Source organism: Pseudopodoces humilis, chromosome 2, assembly GCF_049639895.1.
Source record: "Pseudopodoces humilis isolate 2021_Gansu_Grassland_sample_001 chromosome 2, ASM4963989v1, whole genome shotgun sequence".
Classification (NCBI taxonomy): Eukaryota; Metazoa; Chordata; class Aves; order Passeriformes; family Paridae; genus Pseudopodoces; species Pseudopodoces humilis.
The window spans coordinates 98410810-98437974 of NC_142201.1; the positions used below are offsets into that span (position 1 = coordinate 98410810).

General features: G+C 39.2%; 2 protein-coding genes across 7 annotated transcripts in view; both read left to right on the plus strand.

The window, feature by feature from the left end:
* The window catches only part of PHLDB2 (pleckstrin homology like domain family B member 2), a 65316-nt gene extending 46557 nt beyond the window's left edge, over positions 1–18759 (plus strand). For all 6 annotated transcript variants that reach the window (XM_005523983.3, XM_014253417.2, XM_014253420.2 and 3 more), the window contains 8 exons: positions 304–444; positions 1013–1112; positions 8302–8509; positions 10277–10367; positions 10787–10933; positions 13326–13545; positions 16045–16130; positions 16811–18759. In XM_005523983.3, coding sequence (XP_005524040.3) covers positions 304–444; positions 1013–1112; positions 8302–8509; positions 10277–10367; positions 10787–10933; positions 13326–13545; positions 16045–16130; positions 16811–16951 — 1134 coding nt within the window. In that variant the 3' untranslated portion in view covers positions 16952–18759. The remainder of the gene's footprint in view (positions 1–303; positions 445–1012; positions 1113–8301; positions 8510–10276; positions 10368–10786; positions 10934–13325; positions 13546–16044; positions 16131–16810) is intronic.
* A 1494-nt stretch (positions 18760–20253) lies between these two features.
* Positions 20254–27080, plus strand: ABHD10 (abhydrolase domain containing 10, depalmitoylase). The gene is made up of 5 exons (XM_005523985.3): positions 20254–20351; positions 23200–23383; positions 24187–24298; positions 25239–25376; positions 26398–27080. The coding sequence occupies exons 1-5, from the start codon at positions 20258–20260 to the stop codon at positions 26737–26739; spliced, it is 870 nt and encodes a 289-aa protein (XP_005524042.3). The 5' UTR covers positions 20254–20257; the 3' UTR covers positions 26740–27080.
* The last annotated feature ends 85 nt before the right edge of the window (positions 27081–27165 follow it).

Genomic DNA, 27165 nt, shown 5'->3' on the forward strand with positions numbered 1-27165 from the left:
TCATTAGAATAATTTTTAAGGAAAAATTTCCTTTTGTAATTGGGTTCCACTTGTACACTAGACTTGAAGGTTTAAAACAAAAGAAAAGGAACAGGGACATGTACATAAAATGTGCACATGAATTGAATGCATTTTTTAAATCAGTATGACTTTATGACTTTATGTGATGGAGAGCACTGTGAAGCAGGAGGCGCTCTGTACGTTAGATTTTGTTCTTCCCAGACTATCAGTATTTTCCATAGAGAGCATAACTGAGCAAGTGCATCGATTCATTTTGTCAAAACTAACAAATGCCCCGTGAAGCATTTCAGAAACCTGGAGGAGCGCAAGAAGCAGCACAGGGAGTGCACATACCTGAGCGACACCTTGCCCCGCAAGAAAACAACCCCATCTGTGTCTCCCCACTTCAACAGTGCCACGCTGGGACGCAACATCACCAACAAAGTACGTGGCTGCTGCTAATCACAGCCTCCCAGCCCCTGCAGGAAATCCTGTACTGGGCTAGAGGGAAGGCTGGGTAGCATCCTAAGCGTTATTTAACACTCCGAAGTTGACTTTGAAATGACTTGAGGTTTATTAACAAATAACAATGTATATGAAACTTGTAGTTCCAGCCATTCTTCTGACCTCTGGAAAGGCTGTGCTGTAGTACATTAATCATAAATACATGATTTCTATCTAAAGGATTGTATTTTTGGGCTGGTTTAAGTTGATTCTAGGGACACAACTTGTAGTTTTCTTTCCTACTGAAGGCCTCTAAATTGTAAAGATAAAGTTAGGTATGAAGTGGAAGTACTCTTTATTTGTGGTAAATCAGCAAACAGCAGGAAGGTGGAGGTACTACTTTGAAAAACATTTTGGCCTAATAGAGACTGTACACAATTGAAATGTTGATGGCTGTTTGATATGACATGACATTAATATCTGTGACAAAGCACATTGTTTTGCCATTGTTGGTAAAAAAAAGTCTTGAAATTCAGTTTTAAGCACATATTTACAAAATTTCCTGCAGGGGCATTTACCATTAGGACAGAGCAACAGCTGTGGCAGCGTACTTCCTCACTGCCTAGCAACCATGACCAAAGAGTCTGAGTCAAGAAGGATGCACAAAGGTAAGACCTTTTCATTGTTTCATTTCTGTTTAAAATCAGTGTTCAGTTTTTCAGAAATAAGCCTGAAAAAGACTTACTTCTGTTGCTATAATCAACAGGTCTGCAAAATAAAAATTTGCTTCTTGGTGACAAGAGCAAGCTCTAAATTTGATATTGGCAAAATAAGAGATTAATATTATGATGTAGGTGCATGTGTAGTTGTTTAGTACATGGTTACCAAATATAATCCAGTAAACAAGAAAAGTGTATTGAAAATACACATTGTGTTCACTGTGTAATTCCTGTGAGTGATTTTGAAGCAATATATTACATGTTCTTTCTTTTATTTTATTCTCTTTTTTTTATGTTGGGATCTTAAAAATTGTTTCTCACAGGCACATGTTTTTGCCTGGAAAATTACCCAGAGAACTTTGAGAAGCTCTGACTGTGGTATTATAAGTGGTCTTAGATATTTGGGTTACAAAACAGGAAGGGAGAGAGCTGTTCTGTGTTTTTTAATAGGGACACAGCAATTCTGGATCCAAAACAAGCTATGCCACTGAAACATGACCTTATGTCTGTTGTTTGTTGACTTGAGTCGATAAACATATTTGCTGCTTCAATGAGATGTATTATTCATGTGTCCCATCTTCAAAAGGAGGCACTCCTCAGTGCCATCTGTCAGTTTATTTTCTTTCCAGCATCTGCATCCCCATTACCAATATCAGTGCAATATCAGGTCCTTGTGCAGAGCTGCACTAACTGGGCCTGAGCTGAGCTAGATCCATCCCCTTGTTTTACAGGCCTTGTCAGAGCTTGCAGCTGTTAAAGGTCAAAGCAGTGACTGAGGTCAGTCATGTGCTCCAAGATGACTCAATGCAGGGATGGAACGAGCAAGCTGGAAAAGGATCATGACTTACTACAGCTCCTTTATAGAGCTGATCCAGTTGTGATTTGTTGGTTTTGAGCTTTAGCTATGCAGCAGGCCTTACACAAACCTGCAGTGCTGTGGCTAACTTAGCTTTAGATTTTTCAGGTACAGCACAAAAGGAGCTTCATGCTCAGTTTGGAAAATGTCTTTGATGTAACGTGTGTGCAAAGGTGGAATAGCTGACAATTATGTTCAGACTCATCATTGTGACGTTATTTCAGTCTGAAAACCAATAGGGATGTTTTGGCTAAACTTTGACAAGAGATCAAGTATTTAAAATTAGAACTATTTCTGTAAAACAGCTGCAAAGAGTGTTAGTGTGTGACCTAAAACACAACTTTAAAGTGTTACCAAACCTAACACAGACAAAGGTTTTAAAAATAAATCACTTTCAATGTTTAATTTTTTGTCAGTATGCAATTAAGATGATCTAAGAGCAGGGTCAGATTTCTTGTCTTAAGAGTGAGAAAGAGAGAAACTCATAAGTCAAACTTGAATTATGGCCTGACAAAGAAGAGTCAGGGGAGAATATGTATTCATTGGGGCAGTTGGCATAGCACTTTTCATATGTTATAGAGGAACCATGTGCTATACTGCTTGCCATACTAGTTGGCTGTTATTTTTTGAAAGATCCAGCAGTTTGAATTGAAATAGAAAATTATGAATAGAGCCTTAAGGGATTAATTTGTACTGAGAAAGAGGACAGCCCTAAATGTCCTTTTCTGAAACATCAGCTTTGCCAAAGGGAAACAGTGCTGCTGACAGGTGCTTTATTTGAACTGTCACAGGATTTTCAAAATGTCATTAACAGGAAGGATATGGGAACACAAGGATCATTTGTAGCCTCTCTTAGTAGTTACTAAAGGGTTTATTCCCTTTCTGTTCAGCCTCAAGCTCCTTGAATTTATTGCTGATGGAGGAACTTGGAGAGTGTAACTGCTTTGCACTGAAGTGCCATGTTTCTCAGTTGGGGAAAGCTCCTTTGTCTGGGTAGCACACCACAAAAGTGTTTGCAGGGCTCTTTCTGCACTGCAGTGCAGCACTCAGCAAGAACAGGAATATCCAAGTCAGGTGGCTGGAGTCAGATCCCAGAATATTTCTATCCAGCTATACAGAAGGGCCAGGGTCTTCAAGCACCTTTCATTCTGCCTTACAGATGAAGCCTTAATAGAAGTCCCTTTGTGGTTTGAGCAGGGAAAGGACTGAGTTGAACTTGGTGGGATTTCTGTTTTTCCCTCACACTTCACACCCATATTCAGCGCACAGAAGGAAAACAAACTTTCTTCCAGTCAAAAGTAAAGGAAGTGCATTTCTGTGGAACTGTGAGATTAGGGTAATGTTCTGAACATGATGTACTGCTTCAGTGCACCACAGAGGACCACTGAAATGGAATATCATTGTCCATTAAAATGATGAAATCTTACTTTTCTTGAACTAAAATCAGCAGGACTTGAGTGTGAATAACTATGGTTAATTTCATCAGACATCTTTGAAAACCAAACCAGATGTAATGTCAGTGGACATCCTTGGAGACGTTTTTTTTATTCCATCACTCATTGATAAATGTTTATATTATAATAAATACAGCTTATTTATTGTAAAAACATTCTTGAGGTAGATCAGGCTTGCCTTTTCAGAGTATGTATTTCCAGAAGATTTACCAACAAATCAGTGGAACTTCATAAATGTACAGAGACTGATTATACTGATAAATACGAGCTCTCTAATCTTCCTGCTCCAAAAGTTAGTTGTTGAACTAAAAAAGGTGATAAATAGATAAAAAGTGCTGTCTACCTGTCATGTGTAGTGAGTCAGCGCTTGCCTTCCTTGTGTTTCTTTCCCCACCTGACAGGTTTTTCACTCCATCAGTTTTCTGTGGCCAAGGTGATCTATTGCAAATGACGTGGGCTTCCTGATACCTTGGGCATAGAGCTGCACCCAGTGCGCTGCAGCTGGGTTCAGTGGAGAGCCAGGGTCTCACGTGGTAAATGCCACTTCTTCTGCTCAGTCTGGAGCAATGGCTATCAAGCAGTGACCCACACACTGCTATCCAGAGAGGATGATGTGTTCCTGGGTGTTAGTAGCTTCCTGTGCTCCTTTGGACTCGACAGCTTTGAGCAAAGTTCTAGACCAGATGTTCTGGTGTGTGCATGTGTATCTGAAAATCAGTATATTCAAGGCTGGCTGGAAGCAGCAGCAGCTCAGCTGGTTTAAAAATATTATCTGAGTGTTACCACGAAGCTGGTCATGGTCTGAAATGAGTTTTCTCTAATAATGCTTTCTCCAGTTTTTCTTACTTCAGTCCAAGAAGGTTTTGAGCTGAGAAAGAAAGAAAGAAAAGTTAAAAGCCAGATCAGGAAATTAAGAACAGCCTCTTGGGTTTGAACATGGATTTCATTCTCATTTTCCATATGCAGGAGCAAGCAATATCTATGAATAAATTTTTGGCTGGATGCAGTAATAAATATTTTCATGGATTTTTAAGTACTAAATAGTCTTTGTTCCATGATTGCCCATCCGTGTTCAGTCAGTCATACGAGTTCAAGAATTGTTATTGAACAAAAGTGTTACTGCCAGTAATCATAGCCTGAGTTAAGGGCAACTTAAATATTTAAGAGGACACATATTTGTTATAAATCCTTAGTGGAAAAAGGTATTTCTTAGGAGCTATTCATGAGATATTTTAAAAGACTGTATAAATTCACCTGCTGTGGACATGCCTTTGTAACCAAACCAAATGCAAAAACAGAATGAAGAAGCCACTATTTGGTGCGGTCTCGAGTCCTCACCCTGCGCAGGTGGATGCTTGGAGCCAGGGAGTGCCTGGTGCCAGAAGCTTGCACAAGGACAGGCAGGAGCAAGGAGGGAGGGTTAGCCAATGCAGTCCCACTGACTTCAGGATGGACTCCAGAAGGGAGGAAGGAATGGTTATCTGGGAATTACGGTGTAAGACCTGACATAGCACTGGGAACGAAGATGTTGGGACAGAGAACTTAGGAACCAGCAAGGTGTTTATTTGTGTCCTTTCTAAGCTTTGCATAAAAAACAAGTATGCTGCAAGCAAAGGGATATTTGTACAAACAGTCTAGAAACCTTTCAAAGCAGTCTGCCTTTTTTGTTTGTTTTTCACTCTTTTTCTTGTCAAATTCAGGAAAAAACAGAAAAGGTATGAAAATATCCCCTTCCCTGGCTGTATTTTTCATGTGATGTTTTTGCAAAAGTACCAGTTGCATCAGCACTGTCAAGTAGTTCCTAGACTCTTGAAAAACTTTTAAATAATTGTTAAATAATCAAAGAATTTCAAAAATTCTTTTTTTCCTGCTGTCAAATAACCTGTCACAACAAAACTTCTGACTTATGCTAATATCTGCAGACCTATTGCTTTGCACAGGCCTAATTTTTTGCTTCTTTGCTCATAGCCACACAAGTAGAGCAGAAAATTTAGAAATCTTTGCAGCTCTGTGGGTGACAATGACAAGGTAGACAGACTTGGGCTTCCTACTTTGGCATGTTTCTACACAATAAATGTATCTTGACATGCTAATGTCAGTCTTTAAAAAGGGGGGAAAAAAAAAAGAGAAAGAAGAAAGAATAGTAAAAAAAAGAAAAATAAAAGAAAAATATAATGGAATCATTTTCATAAAATACTAGTGTGTTTTTTACATACTTGACAGTGCCACTTTTAATAACAGCTTTCACCTTCAGTTCTACCCTCACAATAATTTTGTGGTGGTATACCTGGATTTTGTGATTATGCAGTAACTCCTTTGGAATATTTTTCCCTGATGAATGGCTTTATAGATTTTTCCAGTATTTTTTTCAACAGTGTGGCTGTTAACATTGTTAAGTTTACTGGTTTGCTGCAAAGCAGTGGAGCTCTGTAGTAAAGCCAATGCAACAACAAACATTTTAGCTCTTGTATCAGGTTAGATTTAACTGATACAAATTTTTGCTTGTGGGAGATTTTAGTTAAGTGCTGGATCTTACAGGGAGTCCAGTATTTTTTAAGTGCATGTTGTGTGAATAGGTGCCTGAGCAGTTAAAAATTCCTTAAACAACAGATTGTGCCTGACCAACGTGTAGGTGTGCCTGCAGTGGAGGCAGGTTGATTGTGAAGCCTCATGGTGCTGGTATGCAGCTGATCCTAACTTTGAGCTGCCTGCTGCTTACAGCATGAAGATAAAAGGAGAATACTGAATTATGCTTTGTTTCTGTGAATGCATCTCATTTTGCAACCTAACAAATGTTGATTTCTTCCAGTGTTCAGTTATATTTGCATGATTGCATAAATTTGACTGATAAATGTTTTCCTAAAAAATGGGTTCTTTATCTTAAGGGGTAGAGCATTTGTAGCACTGCTGTGCTGCTCTATGCATTTTAGATGTGTTTATTTTTCAGTGAAATATAAAATAGGGAATTAAGATTTCTGAGTGGGCAAGGATTTGTAGAGGGCTCAACAGAAAAACATCCATTTGAATGAAGTTCTTTCAGTAATTTATTTTTTCTTTCTTTCCCTAATGAATCATTGATAACCATTTCAAAGGAGCAATTAGTCATTCCAAAGGTTCGAGTATGAAAGGTAATTGCTTATCTGCAATAACAGAAGCATTTGCCAAAATAAGGGGGAAAAATCAAACCACACATGTGACTCAGTAACACCTGTGTTGTGTGATGCTCTTGTTTATGGCTGCTGAGGTCTATTTGTGTCCCTTTTGTCTCTTTTACTAATGGATGCAATTGAATCTTTGATTGAATTTTAGTGTTCTTTTAAATAGCAAGTGAGTCGTATTAGTTCCTTAGAAACCAGCTTTAACTGTCTCCAAGAAAGCTTTGTATGGTACAGAGGAAAGTGAGGAGAAAACTGCCTTGGAAATGCTTGTAGGGAACAGTTTCTTTAATGAAATGCTTTAATGATTCAGCTGAAGACACACTTTTCAGATAACTGCAGTTTTTGGCTCTCTGAACTGGGACTCTCCCAGCTCTGGCGTGGCAAAAAATACCAAAGAGTAACCTTGTATACACAGATAGGGAATGAGAAGGCAGAAGAATACTGCACTTTAAGCATGTTTTCTTAACATCACTGTCTTAATGGTGTCTAGTAAAAAAATTTATCTGGACCTTGCTGCATTTGTACATTTGTCTGCATTTTTCCTGTGTCTGTTTATCTTAAATATGTAGAATGTTAGTGGCAGCCTTCCTGTAAGAATGTGAGGTTTTAATGTAGTCTCATCAGTCCTTCCTAATCTCCAGCTCTGCCAGCAGCTCAGAATTTGGGTCAGAAATATGCAGAGACTTATAAACCTAACTCTCAGAACTATGAGAGAAAGTCTCACATCTTGCATTCCTTGAAGGGAAAGATGAGCAGTGCGATTGCATCTGTAATCTTAGATGGAACAACCTTAAAAGGTCATTGTAAAATACTTCAGTAGTTAAAATGACAACTCCTCCTCATCAGGCAAGCTCAACAACCTCTAGGTCTGCATTACTTTCAAAGAGCAATGGAGACATGAGATAAAAATAATTGTGAAGAGACATTTTCAAAGGACACATTGACAAAGTTTCCTGTGTTCAAGAAGGATGACTTTCCAGAAAAAGTGTTTTTGTGGAAAAATAACAGAAGAATCTTTGCATGAACCTTATTTTTCTTCAGAATCATTGAGCTATAAGGATCTGCCTCAGTCCTCTAAGGTGAACTGCAATTTCAAAACTCCACTAAATTACTTCTACGCTAGTAACTATGATTCTATAACAAGTAGCCTGGATTATTTCAGCTGAAACTAAGAGTCCAGTTGCAGTTACCAGAAGGCAAAGTTCCCCAAACAGACAAAAGAAATATTTTCCATAGTCAATAAAGTCAACCAGACAAGTACCTAAGACTAATGAATATCAGGACTTTGTTCTTTTTTGTCTTATTTAGTCAGTGTCATTTCTTGTAAATTCCTGAATTTAACTGCATTAGTTTCCAGATGAGCCCTAATTTATATTTTGAAATGTGAATTTCATTTTTTCAAATTAGATTTTCATAATACACATGCAGGAACATATATTGAAAAGTCAGCTATACTAATGTACATATATTTGAATCCATCATAGATAAAATAGGTATTTAAAGCTTTTATTTCAGCATGATTAACTTGTAAAATTAACCATATTATTGTAGTACCTTGTTCACAGTGCAGTGTAGATTGAGGTGACATTCAAAATGCTTGTGCTCCTAACTAGTTGTGCTCCTGTCACATAATTTTTGTGTGGAATCAGTGTTTCCTCTGTACTTTATAGGGTATAACCATCAGCGCATCTGTGACAACCAAAGGCAGAAGTCTCCGGAATTCTACAGCAGAACAGCATCGGAATCCAATGTGTATTTGAACAGTTTCCATTACCCAGACCGGAGTTACAAGGACCATGCCTTTGACACGTTAAGCTTAGATAGCTCTGACAGTATGGAGACAAGCATATCAGCATGCTCACCAGATAACATTTCCAGGTATATCTTTCCTTCTGATCCTGCAATGGTCATAGGATGATAATGAAAAGAGAGAATGTGTACATGTTGATATTGTGACAGTGTGAATGCTGCTGATTGGTTAAGAAAATGTGAGATGGCTGGACAGGCATCACATTTGTCTAGCTCCTCATAATCAGGTTTAACGACATCTCACCTGTTTATTGAAAGATGGAAAATAAAAATATGGAAAAGTTAAGTGATAATGCTGAGGTTTGCAGAGCAATCAGTGCTTCCTCACCTGATCACTGCAGGGAAGGAATTTTCTCTGATAGGAAATTTCTCAAGGACATGCACCATTGATGAAGTACACTTGTTCTACAAGTCCAGAGTGTTAACCAGCTAGAAGCTTAAGGTGAAACAGCTGCTTAACAGATGCTTAGGCTACCTCCAAAAGTCTTTTTGCCCTTTCCTCTCCCTTTTCTGGGTCAGTAAAAATGAAGAGATGACACTGAAAGCTTTTCTCATCTTCAGAGGCTGTCAGCTCAGACACCATTTCTCAGATGAAAGAGATTTCCATGATCTGTGTTAAAAGTCCAGATGAGTCTCAAAATTGTGTGCAAACAATTTTCTCCTGACAGTCTGTCTTTTATTTCTGACATTATGGTAATGCTTTCATCCCTGCTCACAGTCCTGCCCCAGCAGTTTCACAAGCATAAGTAGAGGCTGATAATAAAGTACAACATTGTCACAGCACTGCAAGAATGAACACAAGGACAGCTTTTTTGGCTAGCATGTAGTGTTTTACTTCACATCTGTTTGCTGTGGCAGGGAAGCCCCTGGCTTTCCCCTTTTAGTCATTATTATTGCAGCATTAAGAGTTTCAGAAAATACCAGTGGCAGTCATTCTCCTGGCTGGTTTGCTTGGGCTTTTTTGTATTGGTTGATGTGGTTTTGGATTTTTTAAAGGAAAAAACATTAGGACTTGGGTTTCAAGGATTTCTGTTTTAAATGGATAGTCAGCAAGTTTCTCATAGCTGGAGACAGGCTAGTAACTAACTCTGTGCATTGATCTAATGTGCCAGTGATATGAAACCTTTCTCTCTGACTTCCTGCTCTGACCATTTGGAAGAAGGACGGTCTGTGTCTGAGTTTACCATCTTGTAAGTCCAGTCTCCAGCCCAGGACTGGGAAGCCCCAACAGCTGTTGAATTTCACTGGTACTCTTTGCTCTTCTGCTTCCCTCTGACTCTTGCATGCCAGAAGGAAAACAAAAGGAAGCAACACAAAGAAACAAATAGCCCAAATCAATACAAAACCCAGAAAACCTTTACAACAGATCTTTCTGTTTCTCACAAGGCAAACTTTGGTGAAAGAAGAGTGTGACCTAATTTTGTTGATTAAATCTATAAGATAGGCAGTAAATTTTCCTTGACAAAATTTCCCTTAAGTAAAATTAATGGTGTTTGAGAATATCTTCTAACCATATCAGACTTCAAAGGAAAACAATTCATGTGCTTTGTTATGACCAATTTAAAATGTATAAGTTATATTTTACTATGTTTAAGGCGAGAGAAATACTTTTTTGTAGAAATGCCTAAAATTTTTGGGTGCTCAGAGTACAGAAGAAGCAGAACTGCTGTAGTCATTCATCAGCTCACCAAACATACCTCTTTTTTTGTTAGTGGCTATTGCACTGAGTTGGATCAGAGCACTGTCAACTCCATTCTTAAATTATGTTGGACTGCAAAATATTTCTTTAAATACCAACTATTATTTTATATAAGAAATAATGGGGTTTTTTTGCAGTGCTAGCACTTCAAATGTTGCAAGAATAGAGGAGATGGAGAGACTTCTCAAACAAGCACATGCTGAAAAAACTCGGCTGCTTGAGACTAGGGTAAGTGTCATTTTGAGTAACTAAGAGTAGGCATGTAAGTTTGGATAATATTCTCCTAATGCAACTTAGAAACCTACCCTGTTACACCTAACAGACACTTAAAAAATACCTCTTCCCCCTTGGCTTCACCTGACACTACAGCCTTGAGCCCATATGCAGTATCTGCTGTCTCAAAGGACAAGTTGATGGCAAAATCCCCAGAAACTTGGTCAGCGTTGGTTTCACACCTGCTGGGGGAGTTGCTTAAGAAGAACCTTCATTTCTATTCACAATTCTTACTCGAAATTTCAGTCCAGTGTGCTGGATAGATATTTCTGCCTACTTAAGGGACAAAAAGGTATTTAGCCCTAGCTTAGTAGTGACATTGGTAACTATAGTTTTGCTTATAATTGAAGTTCTATGTATGCTGTGGTATTTAGGAACGGGAGATGGAAGCTAAGAAACGAGCTCTGGAAGAAGAAAAACGCCGCAGAGAGCAACTGGAGAAAAGACTGGAGGAAGAAACGAGCCAGAGACAAAAATTAATTGAAAAAGAAGTCAAAATACGTGAGAAACAAAGAGCACAGGTCAGATATGGGGACAGGAAATGGTTTTGAAATGCAAGACTTCCCCTTCATATACAGAAAAGGACTAAGTGTATTTCTGCCAATGGTAAACAGAACTGCTTTCAGCTGAACAGTTGGATTTGGTACTTCTGAGGTGCAGTAGCTTTGCTAAAAGTACGTTTGGGCTCTTGGAGCCAAATATTCATTTAAAGTTAGATAACAGCATAGGTATCTAGTTAGCATTTTATATTTAAAGTATCAATATTAATCCTATAAAATTTGTTACTGAATATAGGCAGAGCAGAATTTTTTGGCCAGAAAACAGAAATTAGTGAGTGTGTTAATTTTATAAACCATTGGTATGGAGTTAGTGGGTTTTTTGTTTTGTTTTGCTTTTTCTTTTAATACACAAAATACCTTGAAATGTGAATTATTACTTCCAAACATTTGACTGAAAAGAAGAAGACAAATAAGGAAGTTTTTTTCAGCTCCACATCTACAGTAGAGAGTAAATATTATTTTTTCTCAAGTTAACAGGACTGTACAACATGAGAAAGATTACTTAATTTAGAAAGTGTTACCTCCCACATATTTTTGCTTCTTCTTTGGGCTTAGAGGTACCTTGAGTGCTCTTTAGGCTTAGGGTTTTGTCTATTTGTTTATTCCTCCAAAACCAATAATATCTAGAAGGTACAGCAAATAGACTAGGCAGTCATTGCTAGTATACCCCAGAGCAAGACAATGTCCCCATCTTAACAGATGTATTTGAGTGCAGAAGATTCCACATGATATTGGGATATCTTTTTGGTTTTATCTGTGCTACCTTTGCTCATGTTTAACTAGCTGTTTCTAGTTAAATATATTCATTCATTTGTTTATATATAAAATATAATCAGGAATACTAAATTTTACTTGCTAGACTGCTTTTTTTCTAAGAAATTTTGTTGACAACTCAAGTACGGCCTAAACAATGCAGTGCTGTTATCTTTATCCCAAATTAGAGCATGCATGTGTTGTAATAGAATGTCCTGTCAGTTACTACTAATTGTCAGACTTGGCAGAGAGAAGAAGTCTGAATTGGCAGAAAGACAAAAACATATCTGTCACAAATGACTGATTTTTTTTTTCTTTTTGCTTTCCTTTGTACAGTGAGACCATTTTTTTTTTCCCCAGCACGTTTTGACACTCAGAAATGTAAACAAGAGAAAGGAACTCCACCTTTGCACTTGCCAGAGCTGGTGCCAGCTCATATCATACAGGACTGTATAATTTTAGAAGGGTGCTAAGAGTTCTTGTGAGCAACACAGCTCCTATTGCACCAAGAGGCTCTTAAGAATGCAATGAGGGAAAGTCCCTTTGATTTGAGACTCACAGTGGAATTTAACAGGATAACTTGAGGAATGGAGCAGGGGTAGATTAGTTTCTCCAGGTCGCTGACTTCTCTGAAGTCCATGAGGAGAGAGACAGGGAGATGCTCCCTTCACAGATCCTTGAAAGCGTCTAAAATCAGCTTTGTTCCAAAGTAACCTCTCTCTGCCTCAGCTGCAGCAGGAGCCTTCTCTGGGAGACTTGTCTTCTCTGTTTAAAATGAGGGGGTGGTGATTGTGCATAGACCCTCCAGGCACAAAAAGCAGGAATATTCCCTCAGCTGGCAGAGGCTCCAAATCACCATCTCCTCCTGCTTGTTCTCCCAGCTGACACTATCCAAGCTTGGTGCAGAGCCTTGAACTGCAATCAAGAATGAGGCACTGTCTCCTGCACTGCTTTGCTGTCTCTTGCAGAGGAATGCACTTCAGCTCTCTGTACCGTACTGTGAACTAATAATCACAGTTAATTTATTCTGCAGAAAATAATTCTGTTTTGTTCACCACAATCCCTAACTAACCGGGGATTACAGTTCATTCTCATTATTAATGTTTCCTGCAATAGCATGTTCTTATAATTTATATATTATACTCTGCATGAAAATACCTGTAGCAGCAGAATTAAAATTAAAGAGTGACGTGTGCAGTGAGTACTTGATCCAGAGAAATAAAGGGTTTGCTTAACACCCTACATATGAAGTTCTTGGACTTCATCTAAGGCAGCAACACACCCTTACATTTAATTGATGTCTTAATTCTAAGACAGCCTTTCTGTGCTGTGGCCTCTGTTTTACCAGTTTATCAGCTGTTGATTTCAAGAATCTTCTATTCTCTATCTGGCTTTTACAGAGTTATCCAACACTGTAAAGTTAGAAGCTTAAAGAATTTTTCTTTTCCATAAAATTAGAGCTGCAGTAAAAGCTCTTCGTTTTTTTTACATTTATTCTTAGACTCTGTGAGCAGTTTTCAGTTATATCCTTACAGCAGAAAGGGTAGGAGATGATAAAGCTTCTCTCAAAAATCATTTGATTTTCTTTTCTCTCCTCTAGGCCCGTCCCTTGACTCGCTATTTGCCCGTTAGAAAGGAAGACTTTGACTTACGCAGTCACATTGAAACAGCTGGGCACAACATAGAGACCTGTTACCACATTTCTCTCACTGAGAAGACCTGCCGAGGCTTTCTGATTAAAATGGGAGGAAAAATTAAAACTTGGAAAAAACGGTGGTTTGTTTTTGACAGAAACAAGAGAACTTTTACTTATTATGCAGGTATGTTGCAGGATTGCTACGAGGGTACATCCGTTCTTCTATTTTCTTATCAAACTCAGCTGAGTTATGAACAAGTAAGGAGTCCAGATAAAACCAAGGTTTCCATTTCATTCATTCACTTAGAGGTTATGTAAAGCCTTTCCTATAGCATTCAATCCTCATGCCAGGTAAGGCAGAATTGAGCATAAAAAACAAAGCAAAGGAGGAGATACAGATGGGCAAGAAGAAAAAACGGAAGATCAGGTTACAAGTACACAGAATAATGGTTCCACATATTTTATTTTAAAATATTGTATACTTCCCCCAATGACTGAATGATTTTTTTTTACCTTTCAAATAAGAATATAATTCATTATACTTACCATGAAAACTGAAGTGAATGCTTCCACAGTCCTATGCTTAATGTGAAGAAAAGGTTTTCAGGGAGTTAAACATACAGGGGTAGACTTTTTTGAGTTTGCCGTATTTTGAAAGTGTAAGGAGTTTCAGAAGAAGAATAGGCAATACTCTAAAGGTGTTTCTATACACAAAGTTGTGTTACACAGTATATGGAGCCATTATAAGCATTATGTTACTTTGTTATCTTAGAGTAAACCTAGAAATGGGAAATTTAAGAACATACTTACTTCTCCAAATGCTGTGCAAATATGCGTGTAGTTTGAAGTTTCAGTTCTGAGGAAGTCATAAAAGTAACAAAGTGCTCTGAATATTTATTGTTCAGAGTGGCCAGAAAGAGGCATGTGTAGGATGGTCATTGCTAAGATGCAGAAGAAAACACCGAGTACAAAAACCACCCAAAGAGTTTCACTTACTTTATTGACATAACTGCTTTCCAGCAACTCATAAGTAACTTAAAATTGAATTCATTACATTTGTTTATTACATACCCACTGAACAGTTTGCAGTAATACAATGAAGAATTTGACAAATATTTTTTGTTTTGTTCTTAACATCTGGTTTATTGGTTAGGAAGGCCTGTAACACAGGCAGTAAGACAGTAAGTGTTCCCATGGGGTACTGATCTTCTTTTGACTTTTTTTAGTAGTTATGTTAACATTTAATGGTTTCACTTTTGAGTGCAGTACATTTGCCATAATGTAATCTCAATTACCAAAGAAAACTTCTGCTAATGTCTCAAAGACTTCAGCCAACAAGCAGAGTTTTATGAGAAGTCTGTACCAGCTGCACTAAAATGCCACTGCTTGTATGAGTGAGGATTCATCCCGATCTTTAAATATGTAGTAGATTTCCAGAATAAATAATGGTGCTGTAAATTTAGAGTAATTGATCTCTTAAGTGAATGTACTGAGATAATGCTTTAGTTCTGCCACTGCACTGAACCAGGAACTTACCCTGAAGTCTGACAGCTTCATGTGGTGACTGCAGCATCTGCACTTTGTGATCTGAGAATTCAGGGAACTCTACCAAGACTCTCTCAGTAGGAGCTTGTGGGTACCTGAAATAGTCTGGTATTCCCCCCAGATGGGCCTTGAAAAGAGAGTGGATCCCTTGCTTACTTACAGTGCACAGACAGCTTTGTATAGTGCTGTGTTTAAGTCAGTGTAACTACAGCATGCTGTAACCTCATAAACCTGCACCTCAGTGTTTCAGTACTGCTTCTCGGGGGGCTGGCAGACAGAGTCCCAAAGCTGCATCGTTTTGCCATATTATGAAGCTTTCAGAATTGCCTGCAGCTACACATAGGATGTAAACTGAGTTCCCCAAGTGTTTAAATGACAGCAGAATCCCTCATGGGACTGATAAAGATGTTCTGCATCATTGTTCAGTGTTGAGATGATACTATGACTTGGGGGCAGAAAGCATTATATTCCCCTAATACAGAAGTGCTGGGAGTGAAAGGAAGTTTGCTTTTCAGTGTCCACATGCAGCTGGGGACCTTCTTCACTGCAGGAAAGTGGAGGGTGTATGCTGCCCTGTCCTCCTCCTTTTTCTTGTGAAAAATTATAGTGGTGACTCTTAAGTTCACATGTGAAGAAGCCTTTATTTTTGAAAAAGTACATGCACAAACTATGTTCTAATGTAAAGATTTTGCTGTCAGATTGTATTGAAAATTTGATTATCATTACAGTTTCCCCTGAAGGCAAACTGAAGGTCTTAGCCTGCAAACTGTGTCAAGTCAGGCTGATTTTCATGGAATTGGAAGAGTGGATATATCTGAGAGACATCTGTCCTGTGGGCTAATACCCTCCATAACATTTAGACACTTCAGTGAAGGGAGTGATTTGCAAATAGATGAGGAAATTACAAAAGCTTTTAACCTTGGAAGATAGGTGAAAAAGAAGACATATTAAAGTCAAAAATGCATCTCTCAACAAATCCAACAAACTAGTAAGAAAGGTTGAAGGTTTCCATGGGATTTCAGAAGCAGAACTGTTAAGTCAGTTGCTTATCAGCTGAACATATATGGAAATGCAAATTAAGCTGTTGCTTTTTACTATTCATTTCGGTTCTGAAGTCATTCTCTCTTTTCCATTTTAGACAAACATGAAACTAAATTAAAAGGTGTAATATATTTTCAAGCTATTGAAGAAGTCTATTATGATCATCTAAAGAATGCATATAAGGTAAACTTCGTTACTGCTGTTTTAACCATATATCACATAGAGTACTCAAAGTATTGGTAGCTGCTGTAAAATTAAAGGGAGAGCTAACTTTATTGGGGGAAAAAAAAGAAATACTAAAAAGAAAATGCTGGAGTGGAGGAAAAGGAAGAGGAGGCTAATCAGTGATTAGCATCTGTTTTGGGTTTTTTTTTTATATACTGATGGAAACAGAGATAAGTGTGTATCTGCAACGTGGGATTTGCTACCAGGAGTTCTTTAGTCCAGGGACAAGACCATTGAAATCAGTGGCTTGGACAAGTCAAGGGTTGGCTGCATGCCTCTGTCCTGGGGGGCAGTTAACTGTGCCAGCAGCTCATGGAACCCCCTGTCTCTCATCTGTAATTCAGGTGAGCTGTGAACAAATCGTGAAAGCCACTGGACGGAGTGAGGGAGTTAGTTATTTGGGCATAAAACAACAGCTTGGAGTCCTGTAGTGCTGTATAATAGTCTACTGGGAAAATGCTGTAAAAGGTGTTTATAGTAGCTACAAACCCTTTAAATGCATCTCTGCTGATAAGATGCAGTGGTACAGCATTTTATCTTTCTTCTTAACCCTATTCATAAAACTCCCTGTAAGCAATTCCACTTCTGGTACCAGCTTCGATTTCACTCTTTTGATACCTTCTTTGTGTTTATTCTAGAGTCCCAACCCGTTGCTGACCTTCAGTGTTAAGACCCATGACCGCATCTACTACATGGTTGCTCCTTCTCCAGAAGCCATGAGGATATGGATGGATGTCATTGTTACAGGCGCAGAAGGCTACACCCACTTCATGTTATAATAAATGGGGAGCAATAGGGCATCCTGCAATAACGTACCTAGTGAAGTTAGCCATAGCTAGTGACAGGTGAAAAGCCAGTCAATGTCCCAGAAATGTCCTCCTTATGATGTGCACCCGAAACCTCAGGTTGAGAGGGGGTTACAAATGCATTGAAAAGGGGGGGTTGTTAACTGTTGTAGTTGATCTTTATAGGAATGAACGAGCTAAAGCTGTTGAGAGAATCATAGTGCTCCAAAATGGATAATCAGGCAATTTTAATTACAGCATCTTGATTGAATGATAAGTTTCTACAAATTCTCTTATACAAATTCTCTTTATGAGAATGTGTTCATAAATTTTTACTGAACAGTTTACAAATGTGTGTGTTCTCATTGGTATGCAAAAATGAAACAAAAAGGTGTAATAAGCATATATTTTAATATGCGGCATTTGACATTTATAGATGATTAGGTGACTTTTTAAAACTTTTAGTCAAATATTTTATAAAAATACAAACAAGCAGCCCTAAGGTACACACAATTCTAGCCTTAGTAGATAAGTGTTACAACAGAGCCAAAGAGTTACATGATTCCCTTACTTTTTCATATTGTTACTTGTACCTAACTTTCTGTAAGGGGACAGTGCCCAAACTCTTAATGACTTTTAATGTAATTAAATTGTTATATTCTGTATGTTCAAACACTTCTTGGAAACAACTGTATGTTTAAAGTTTGCATCTATGGAGCTCAACAACAACAATAAAAAAGATAGCTTTATAAAGATGCATTTTTGTCCACAAGGATGAGAAACAGGTGGAACACAAGATGGAAACACATGTATTAGCTTCCTCATAAAGAGGTATTTTTTTTTTTAATCTTCCCTGTTAAACAGAATAAGCTGATTCTGGACCCTACAGCAATTTTCTTTTATGTAGTAAGGTCCCACTTACTCTGTGCCAAGTGAATGCTCTGTTGAGATCTCTTAAACATTGCCTGCCTTGAAGCCAGCACCAAAATCTCTACCTATCTGAATTCTGTGGAGCCAAGCTTTCAGTCCCAGAGACTTGTTTTGTTGTTTAATGTATATCTGCACAGAATAATGCTGTTAAATAGAATAAAATGAGAGAGGTGAGTTCTAAGAGTTTATACTAAGCAGTGTACGAATAAAAAACCCTGAAAGTTTGAAGTAGTAGGGATTGAGATTCCTAAAACAGCAAAAATACTGAGGGTGCAGCAGTCTCCCAGTTTAAAATCACCTCCAAGTCCTTGAGTAATATTGCAAAACTATAAATCAATTAATTGAAATGAACTTCAAGAAAGTGTCATGACTTTAAAGAGGTTCTATTTCAGTAATTGAAACTTACATGCTCTGTGGTTTGTGTACTAGAAGAAAGCACATTAGCCTTTTTTCTTTCCTTGATGAAAAGTTAATGGCTTTTGGCTGGACAAATAAACTGAAAACAGAATAGAAGTATGCTGGCAGAATATTTTTGTTACACTTTTTAAACCCTATAACTGTAATGAACAGGTTCGTGGTATACACAGGTGATGTGGTTGTTCTAGCATGACAAACATCAGTTTTGACTTGAATTATAAAAGAAGAGACTGTTGTTGCAAGGTAACTGTTATCATCTGTGCAGATCACAGCCTGTAACCTATAATTTAAAACACTATCAAATAAATTGCTTTTGTTTATACAGTTATTATTTTTTCCCTGATGTATCTTGATTTTATTCCTATGTATACTTATAAAGGTTTTCTAATAATGATTTTTGTATCCTGCATGCTGCAATGAAGGCATTTCAATAAACATTTTTAAAAATACACTTGTTTCAAATATTTTCTTGCTGCATTATCCTGAGACATTTCTGCTTTTATTTTAAATAGTTGTATACAGTTGTGCAAACAATACTGTATTTCTCAGTAACATTTAATTGAACTATTCTATATATTTTCCCATAAAAGAACTATGGAAGAACTATGGAAAATAATTTTGGAGGGCAGTGAAATTAGGAGTGTAGTCTGTTTTCTGCATGTATATAATACCTTTTCCATTTTTTATGAATCTGTTTGAAAAATTTATCACCAGCTTTGGATATTGACAATTTTTTTGGTTTAACTGCAAATCAGAAATTGCTTGAGTTTAAGGATTTTGAAGTTTTCACAATATTTGACTTAGACATGACCTGAATCAGAGTATTAACTCACTGTGGAAATCAGTGTGGTTTTCTGACTGATTTATTTTCTCTTAAGTTTGCCATCATCATCATGAAGTGGGGTGGGTTCTGTAGTGGTGTACATCAAGACAACGTAAGTAGAGCACGGTGGTAGGCACCCCCTTTTATGATCAGTCTGCACTGATCATACAAAGCCCTTCAAGTTTACCCTGAAGGCTCTCAGGCAATTGCAGACCACAGAGTCTAAGTCTTAAAAACCACCTCTGCTGTGTCCCATGACCTACAGGTGCTGGGCCTGGTGCTTGGATGGGAAAACACCCTTACCTTGGCAGGCACTGACCTTTCCTAGCGTTCGTTTTCATGTGGGAGGTTGGATATCAGGAAGAATTTCTTCACAGAAGGGGCTGTCAAGCACTGGAATGGGCTGCCCAGGGAGGTGGTGGGGGACATCCTTGGAGGTATTCAAGAAATGATGGGACATGACACATAGCGCTATGGTCTAGTGGAAGTCGTGGTATTTGGTCAAAGCTTGGACTCAATATTTGAGATCTTTTCCAGTCTAAATTATTTGTAGTTTCTATGATTATTTTCTTTTCTTTGTGGCTGCCGTGGCCTGTATATAAAAGGGTACAGTGCATAAAGATGTAGTTTTGGCTCCTGTGCTCATCTATACTGAGAGAAGGTGCGGAGGTGTGAGCCCGTGAATGAGGTCCCTTCTCAGCCATCTCTTCTTGAGGCTGAGCAGGCCCAGGCCTTTCCCTCGGCCTCTCCTAAGAGAGGTGCTCCAGTCACCCTCCTTGCCTGCCGCTGGACCCGCTGCAGGAGCTCTGTGTCCCCCCCGTGCTGAGGAGCCGGACACAGCACCCCAGAGGTGCCTGACCAGGGCTGAGCAGAGGGCCTGGATCACCTCCCCCGACCTGCTGGCAACGTTCCAATGCACACCCTTGGCCTTCTTAGCTGCAAGACACAGCTGGCTCGGGGGAACCACGCCCGCTGGGACATGATCGCTCAATTCTTTGGTTTTTTTTTCAATTGACACAACTTTGCAGTTTCCCAGGGAAGCTCGGCCCGGAGCGCAGAGCGCGGCCCGCCCCGCCCGTGCCTTCAGGCGGGGGAGGCGGGCGGCTCGTGCGCGTGCGCGGGCGGCGGCCATGGTGGCCATGGCGGGAGCGCTGGTGCGGGCCGGCCGCGCCGCGGCCCTGCGGGGATCGCCGTCACCGCTGAGGGCGGCCCGGGCGCTCCTGGGTAAGGGAAGGGCCGCGGGGAGCTCGGAGCAGAAGGGGTGCCTGTCGGAGGGGAGAGGATGTGTGTCGGTGCCGGCGGGCGGCTCTAGGGCAGCTGTGGGTGGCACCCTTTCCTCCCTTCAGCGCCGTCTCCATCGGGAAGGGCCGGGGTGCGGCCCTCTGGTGGGGATGGGCATCTTAAACTCGGTTCCCTTCCGACGGGGTTCCTGACAGGCTTCTCCTCCCCGCCAGGCTCTCGGGGGGGGCTCGGTGTCTGTGCATGGGGCAGGACAGCTGCTTTCCCACGTGTGTTTTGTTGGCTCCAAGCTCTTGCCCCTGGTGAATTTTGAGGAGCCAGTTCGCTTGATCGGGTGTGAAACGTGCGTGCCTGTAAAGCTCCGCCAGGCACCTGAAAAACTTTGCTGGCATCGACTTCTGGGTGAGATCGGTCTCTGCCCAAACACGAAGTATCCCTTCCTGATGTGTCAGACCTCGTGCTTGTCTGACCTGTTGAGTTTTATTCATTGCCTTTAATCGGACAGATGAATGTCATCTGAGGTTGCTCAATAAGTAAAACTTACTTGCCCCTAGGGGTGCACATTTTGTAGCTGCATAAAAGCTTGAATGCAGGGGGATTTTGTTACTGTGTTTTTCTTCCTTTCTGTGTGTTTATAACGGTACCGTTATGGGAGTATCTGTTCATTTGAGTGTGTCTTTAGATGCTTTGGGACCAGGCCAAGCAGCAGTTCCTGCTGGAATGAGGGTGGTTTGTGAACCCAGGTGTGGACAGAGCTGAGTCCATTACCTGTCACATCAGCCTTAATCTGCTTCTGCTGGAAGTGGGGAGATCTCAGTGCAGGAACCTTCCCAGAGTTGTTCAGGGAACTTCTTTGGCTTTAACACTGGTCTCAGTCACAGTTTCTGGTGTTCATAAAAGTGCACAGTGACTCCGGTATGAAGAGAGTTCCATAGATACCATCAGGCAAGGGTCATGTGGTCTTCCCGTAGCTATCCCCTTCTGTCTGTAAGTTGCTTTTATAAACACCAATACCTGCCTTGCACCCCTCAGAAATGCTTCCCTGCTCTTATGAAGGTCTTTCCTAAAATAAGGAAAAGAAATTGCTGGGTAGCTGTTGATAGTTTTGTCTGTCTAAACAGAAGTCTGAGAGGGTGACTGCATTGAGCTCTGCTTTTGGGTTGGCTGCAGTGGCTGTTTTAGGGGTTTGCATTATTCAGGTTGAGATTGCTGCTGGTGCTTCCATTAACTTGTTAAATGGAAGAATAGTTTGTGAAATAGCTTAGAGACAGTGGTTCTGTCTTGTAGGTGCAGTTGGCAGGCCCAGTGTCAGAGTAATTTGAGGACACCTCCAGAGTGCTGCAGCATGGAAGACAAGTGGCTTCAGAGATGGCTATCAGGGCTTAAGGGGGAGAAAAATACTCCAGTTATTTTTCTATTAAATTTAATGCTTCTTGGTGTGTCTGCTCTTACTGGTACTTGAAGAATTGTCTGGTTTAGTGAGAGAGACACAAACAAAACTACAAAAAATGGATGCATCTGAATACCTTTACTGTGGAAGTCATTCACATTTATAAACAACTCATGCCTCAGTAGGATAAAGAACTACCTCATTGTTTGAGGAGCTATTTAATGGTTTTAATCCATAGTTCAAATGATGAATTTTTTGTTAGACTGTAGAAAAGTGCTGAATGCTAGCTGCACCCTGTATCTGTTATGTATCCACACTTACCCATGCACATCCAAGTATAACAACAAACTAGTCCCCCAAAACCCCTTGAATATAATCTCTCTGATAGTGACAAAACAGAACTCAAAGCTGCAGGACACTTAAGTTGTGTGATTCTGTCAGGGCTTGGGTTTTGCACTATTTATCCCCCCCTAGGAAGCCCTGACACTTTATTTCAGGTTGCATAGTTTCTGTGCCCCACTGCTGAAGAGCCAGTCATCTTCTAATCTAAGAATTAGGAGTGTCAAAGTCTTAGAAGACTTGACCAGGCTTTCAGTTTAGCAAATTACCATGCTGAATTGGATAATAGAGTGGATTAAGTCTCCTAAACAGCTCTCTACAAATTACTTGTCCTTACCTGCAGTAGAGGTACAACTGACTGCTATAGTTAGAGTAAATCCTGTAGCAGCTGTTGAGATTCAGCAGAATTATTAATTAGTTAGCATTTCCTCTGTAAATCTTATTTCCTTGTTTGATGTTATTTATTTCATTTGGTTTAAACAATGCTAATGTTGTTTTATGCTCATTATGATGAAAAAGTTAGTCAAAGATTCTTCCCCAATTCTTGATTATGAACTTGCCTGTATATCTCCATATATTGTGTGGATCCAGGGTTTTGATAAGGTTTCAGTATTATCCTTCTGTTTTAATTTTCATGAAAAATTTCTCACTTCAGGTACTTGTAAAATTCCATTGCACAGAGTACACTAGTCTCAAAATTAGGCTTTTTGAAAATAAAAGGTTAAACTAAGCAGATACTAAATGGGAAGGTTTTTTTTGTGAAATGAGTAAATGTATTCAAGATGTGGTATGAAGAATGAGGACTGATGAAGTCTAGGAAGCCTTAGTGTTCGTTTTCAGTCAACCACTTTGTTAATTGCTGAGTGAATTCTCTGTGGTTGGCGTTTAATCATTTGAGAATGAATCACAATAAACTTTCTCTTTCAGGTTCATCAGTACTTGTCAGTCATTAAAGAATATAGAAGATGCTTTTTTGTTCTCTCTTGAGCCAAAATGCCTTATTTTCACATAATACATCCATATCTGCCAAACCCTGGGTTTATAGAAACTTGTGTTTCTGCCAAGGTTATCATGATGGTTGTACTAAACAGCTCCTCTTATTAGTTTGCAGGCTGAAGTCATCAGTCAGCTTTCTTACTCGACCAGATCGACCAAATATTGCTTATCAGAAACTAAAAGGGAGGAATCCAGGGGTTATTTTCCTTCCAGGCTTCAATTCAAATATGAATGGTCAGAAAGCAACTGCCCTTGAAGATTTCTGCAAATCATTAGGTCATGCCTTCATCAGGTACATAGAGGAGTATTGTTCTTGAGAAAATTAAACTAATCTCATGGGTTGTGGGAAGGTTTTAATACAAATACATAAACTTTGGCATTTGGATTGGGATGCTCCCTGTTCTAAGGGAGCTTGTATACCAGATAAGAAGTCTTTCTTCCATTTCCAAATGTAGGATTTCTGTCAGTAGAGACACTGAGGTAAATCAGGAGAATGTATTCTGAAAGTAATTCAGAAAATGCTCTAATTTTTTTGTAGTCTAGCCATTGCTACATTTTACAGTCAGGCTATAGGCATAAAAATTAAGGACCTGGAGTTCTGTTTTGTAAGTTACTATGATAAGCACTATCCATACCTGCCACGTCTGATTAAGTTACCCTGTGTCTTCTGTGGGTTTCAAAGAATATGTCCCTGCTTGGTGATGCTGTCCTTTGATAGATGAGGTGGAATGCTGTGTGTAATAAATCTTTGTATTTGGGTTCAGTGTTTGAAAGAGTTTGTACATTTTAAAAATACCTTTAAAATTGAAGTGTCTGAGGTATTTTTTTTATTGTCTGTAAGGGAAATTTTTTGTCTGTTCTTTTAAATTATGATATTATATCAAATGATAGAGAATGCTGCACAACTTAGTTGTGTATGTTACACTTAAACCATTTCTATGTGATTTCTGGTCCTAGTGATAGATAGGACCAAGTAAGAAAATACTCAGTGTGGTATCTTGTCCCCTGCTGGTTTGATTATACAGTAGTATTTAGTTAGTGTCTGTGTTGCTGTAGACAGTACTGTGACTTTCATGTTGATGGTTATTTTTTCAGATTTGACTATACAGGATGTGGAAGTTCAGATGGTAAATTTGAAGAGTGTACAGTTGGGAAGTGGAGGAAAGATGTTCTGTCTATACTGGATGAACTTACAGATGGACCACAGGTTATATTTTATTTTTAAATATAGAATGCTGGTTTTCCCTCAGGGTTGAACCTTGATCAAAAATGCCATAACACCTCTGGTCAACAGTAGCTTTTGCTGAACAGCTAAACAGCTGCTCACTTCCAAGCTGAATCATTTGAGAGGTTGTATTCATAGGAGCTCTTTTGCAGGCAGGTAGGTCACAAAAATCACAAAATCATGAATGCATGGATTGGCAGGACCTCCTGGAGGTTGTTTATTAGAATTTCCTGCTCAGAGCAGGGCTATTGTCCCAGAGAGTCTAAGAAAGCCTCCTGGTGGAGGTGCCACCTGACAGCGGACAGGGAATTGTTCCAGTGCAGTGCAGCCTCGTTAAAGAAAAAGTGTGTCACTGACCCATGCTGATGCATTAATTAATGGATTTGCAGGAAGACTACAAGATACTCCATGTGATAAAACAGCTTTAAAAAACAGGCAGGAGAAGTAGCATTTGATATTCTTCAGTTACTTTAGAAATTACTGTGATAAATTTAGAATCTCCTTCAACGTAGAAACACCTAGTATTGTGTTTAAAACAATTCTTTATTATGAATCACTTTTGTTAACTTATTTCACTGCACTGAGCCTTTACCATGTGCATTTATCTTGAGAAGAAAGCGTAAAAGTATGCATATGATACTGAATTGTTTCAATTCTCATTTTGTTTACAGTGTTTCAGTCTCAGACAGCAATAACCAGCCATACCAAACAGAATAATAAATACCAGATCTTGTGCTTACTCAGGCAAGATTTCCACTGGAGGTGACAGCAGTTCTGCCTGGATAAGGACAACAGGATTATGCCCAAGGTTTAAATAGTTAAACCAAGTGAAAACTGATACTTTGTGCAAGAAGAGAAAACCTAATAGCTATTTCTTGTTAAACACTATCTTTTCTTCTCTTTTTCAAATTTTCTTTTCCAGATTCTGGTGGGCTCCAGCATGGGTGGATGGCTGATGCTTCATGCTGCAATAGCACGCCCAGATAAAGTAGCTGCTCTGGTTGGAGTAGCTGTAGCAGCAGATCACGTTGTAACAAGTTTTAAGAGGCTTCCCATTGAGGTAAATGTTGATGGTTGGCTTTCATGCATTCTAAAAATCTTACCAAGAATTTAAGAAATGATGTTATTTAAACTCTACTTTTCCTGCAAATTTTAGGGTAAGTTTTCTGTGTTTGATTATGTAAGTTTACAGTATGAGACTAGTGTGAACACTAGCCAGAGTGTCCTTATACTACTGTGGTTTAGAGGCTGTGAAGTCAGATCCCTGCTGTTTGCAGTCTGATAGTTTCAGTGTTGAATATCTTGATATTTGCATTGATTAGAATGCTTATCTTATGCTTTGAAGGATGGAAAAGTAGCCACTAAAGTAGTTGAGGTGATGGCACTGGATAAGTATGACACAGGTTGTGTGCATAGAAAGCAAATTCTTCATGTTAGTGTGTTTGTAAAGACTATAAGATTTAGGTAGTGGGAACTGCCCTTCTGAGATGCTTCCTTGATGGTAATAATGTCTAGTCTTGAGGAAAGTAAATGAGGTATTACATGGCAATAAGTAATGTGTGCTTTAGAATAATGATATTTTCCCAATTTGTTTGGGTTTTTTCTAAGGTACTTTGTAGTGTCAGTATCACCATTTAGGACTCAGATTCTGAAAATACTTAAGAATCTGGAAATGCAGTGTTTAGAGACACCTGTTGTGGCAAAGACTGATCACTGGAAAATGTATTTTCTCTAGGGTTTCTCCTTGTTTGACGATCTGTGAACCGATTGAAGCCAAGGAGATTTACTGTTTCTAGTGGCATTACATCTTTTTCTTTTCTGATAGATTTTGGCTAAGAAACTTAATTTCATTGGTGAATTTTAACTAGATTAATTTGGAGAGCTGCCTTTGTGACATGGCAAGAGATTTGTCTTCTCAGATGCTGGGAGGAGAGCAGGAATACACTTCTGCTAATAAAAATGAGCGAGGTGAAATTTTGTGCTTGGGTGAGTTTTACTGCTTTTAGAACAGGAATAAGTTGAGGTATTCTTAAGTACTCCTAACATCTCTTTTGTCTATTCTTTGCTCTCTTTTTTTATAGGCACAAAAAGAAATAGAAGAAAAGGGTGAATGGAAGTATCGAACAAAGCAAAATGAGGAAGGATATTACTCCTTGACCTATGACTTTATCAGAGAAGCAGAAAATCACTGTGTGCTGAATAGTCCTATTCCTGTAACATGTCCCATACGCCTTATCCACGGCATGAGGGATGGTGATGTCCCTTGGGAGATCTCTATGCAAGTAGCTGACCGTGTTTTGAGCAAGGACGTGGATGTTATCCTCCGCAAAATCGGCCAGCATCGGATGAGTGACAAGGAGGATACAAAGCTCCTTGTGAATACTGTTGATGATCTAATTGACAAGCTGTCAACGGTAGCATAAGCTGAAGAGTAGCATTAGTGCATGAGCTCTACACCTGACTCTTTTCCTTGAGTTGCAGAAGCCCTGTTCTTACCCAGATGGTGGCAGGCCTCTGACTGTCACAGTAGGAACTAAGCTTTATCTGCTGTTTCCTTACCTCTGTTTCGTAAATACAGGTATTGTATTATTGCTGCATTTGCACACAGTCCAAAGTGTGAAGGAGTGCTGCTATTGTGTTCAGAACCTCTCCTTCACCACTTTAACCGTTTTTTTCACAAATTTCCTACAATTTTGTACTGACATGTTGATTACTTTTTGTTACTATTGGCCTGTACAGTAAAATTTTATTTTTACATCTTTGACACCTATTGTCCCTCCTCTGTACCATCATTCTATCTTATGTCTGAAACCATCTGTGCAAGGCAAAATACAGCTTGAGTGTTTACT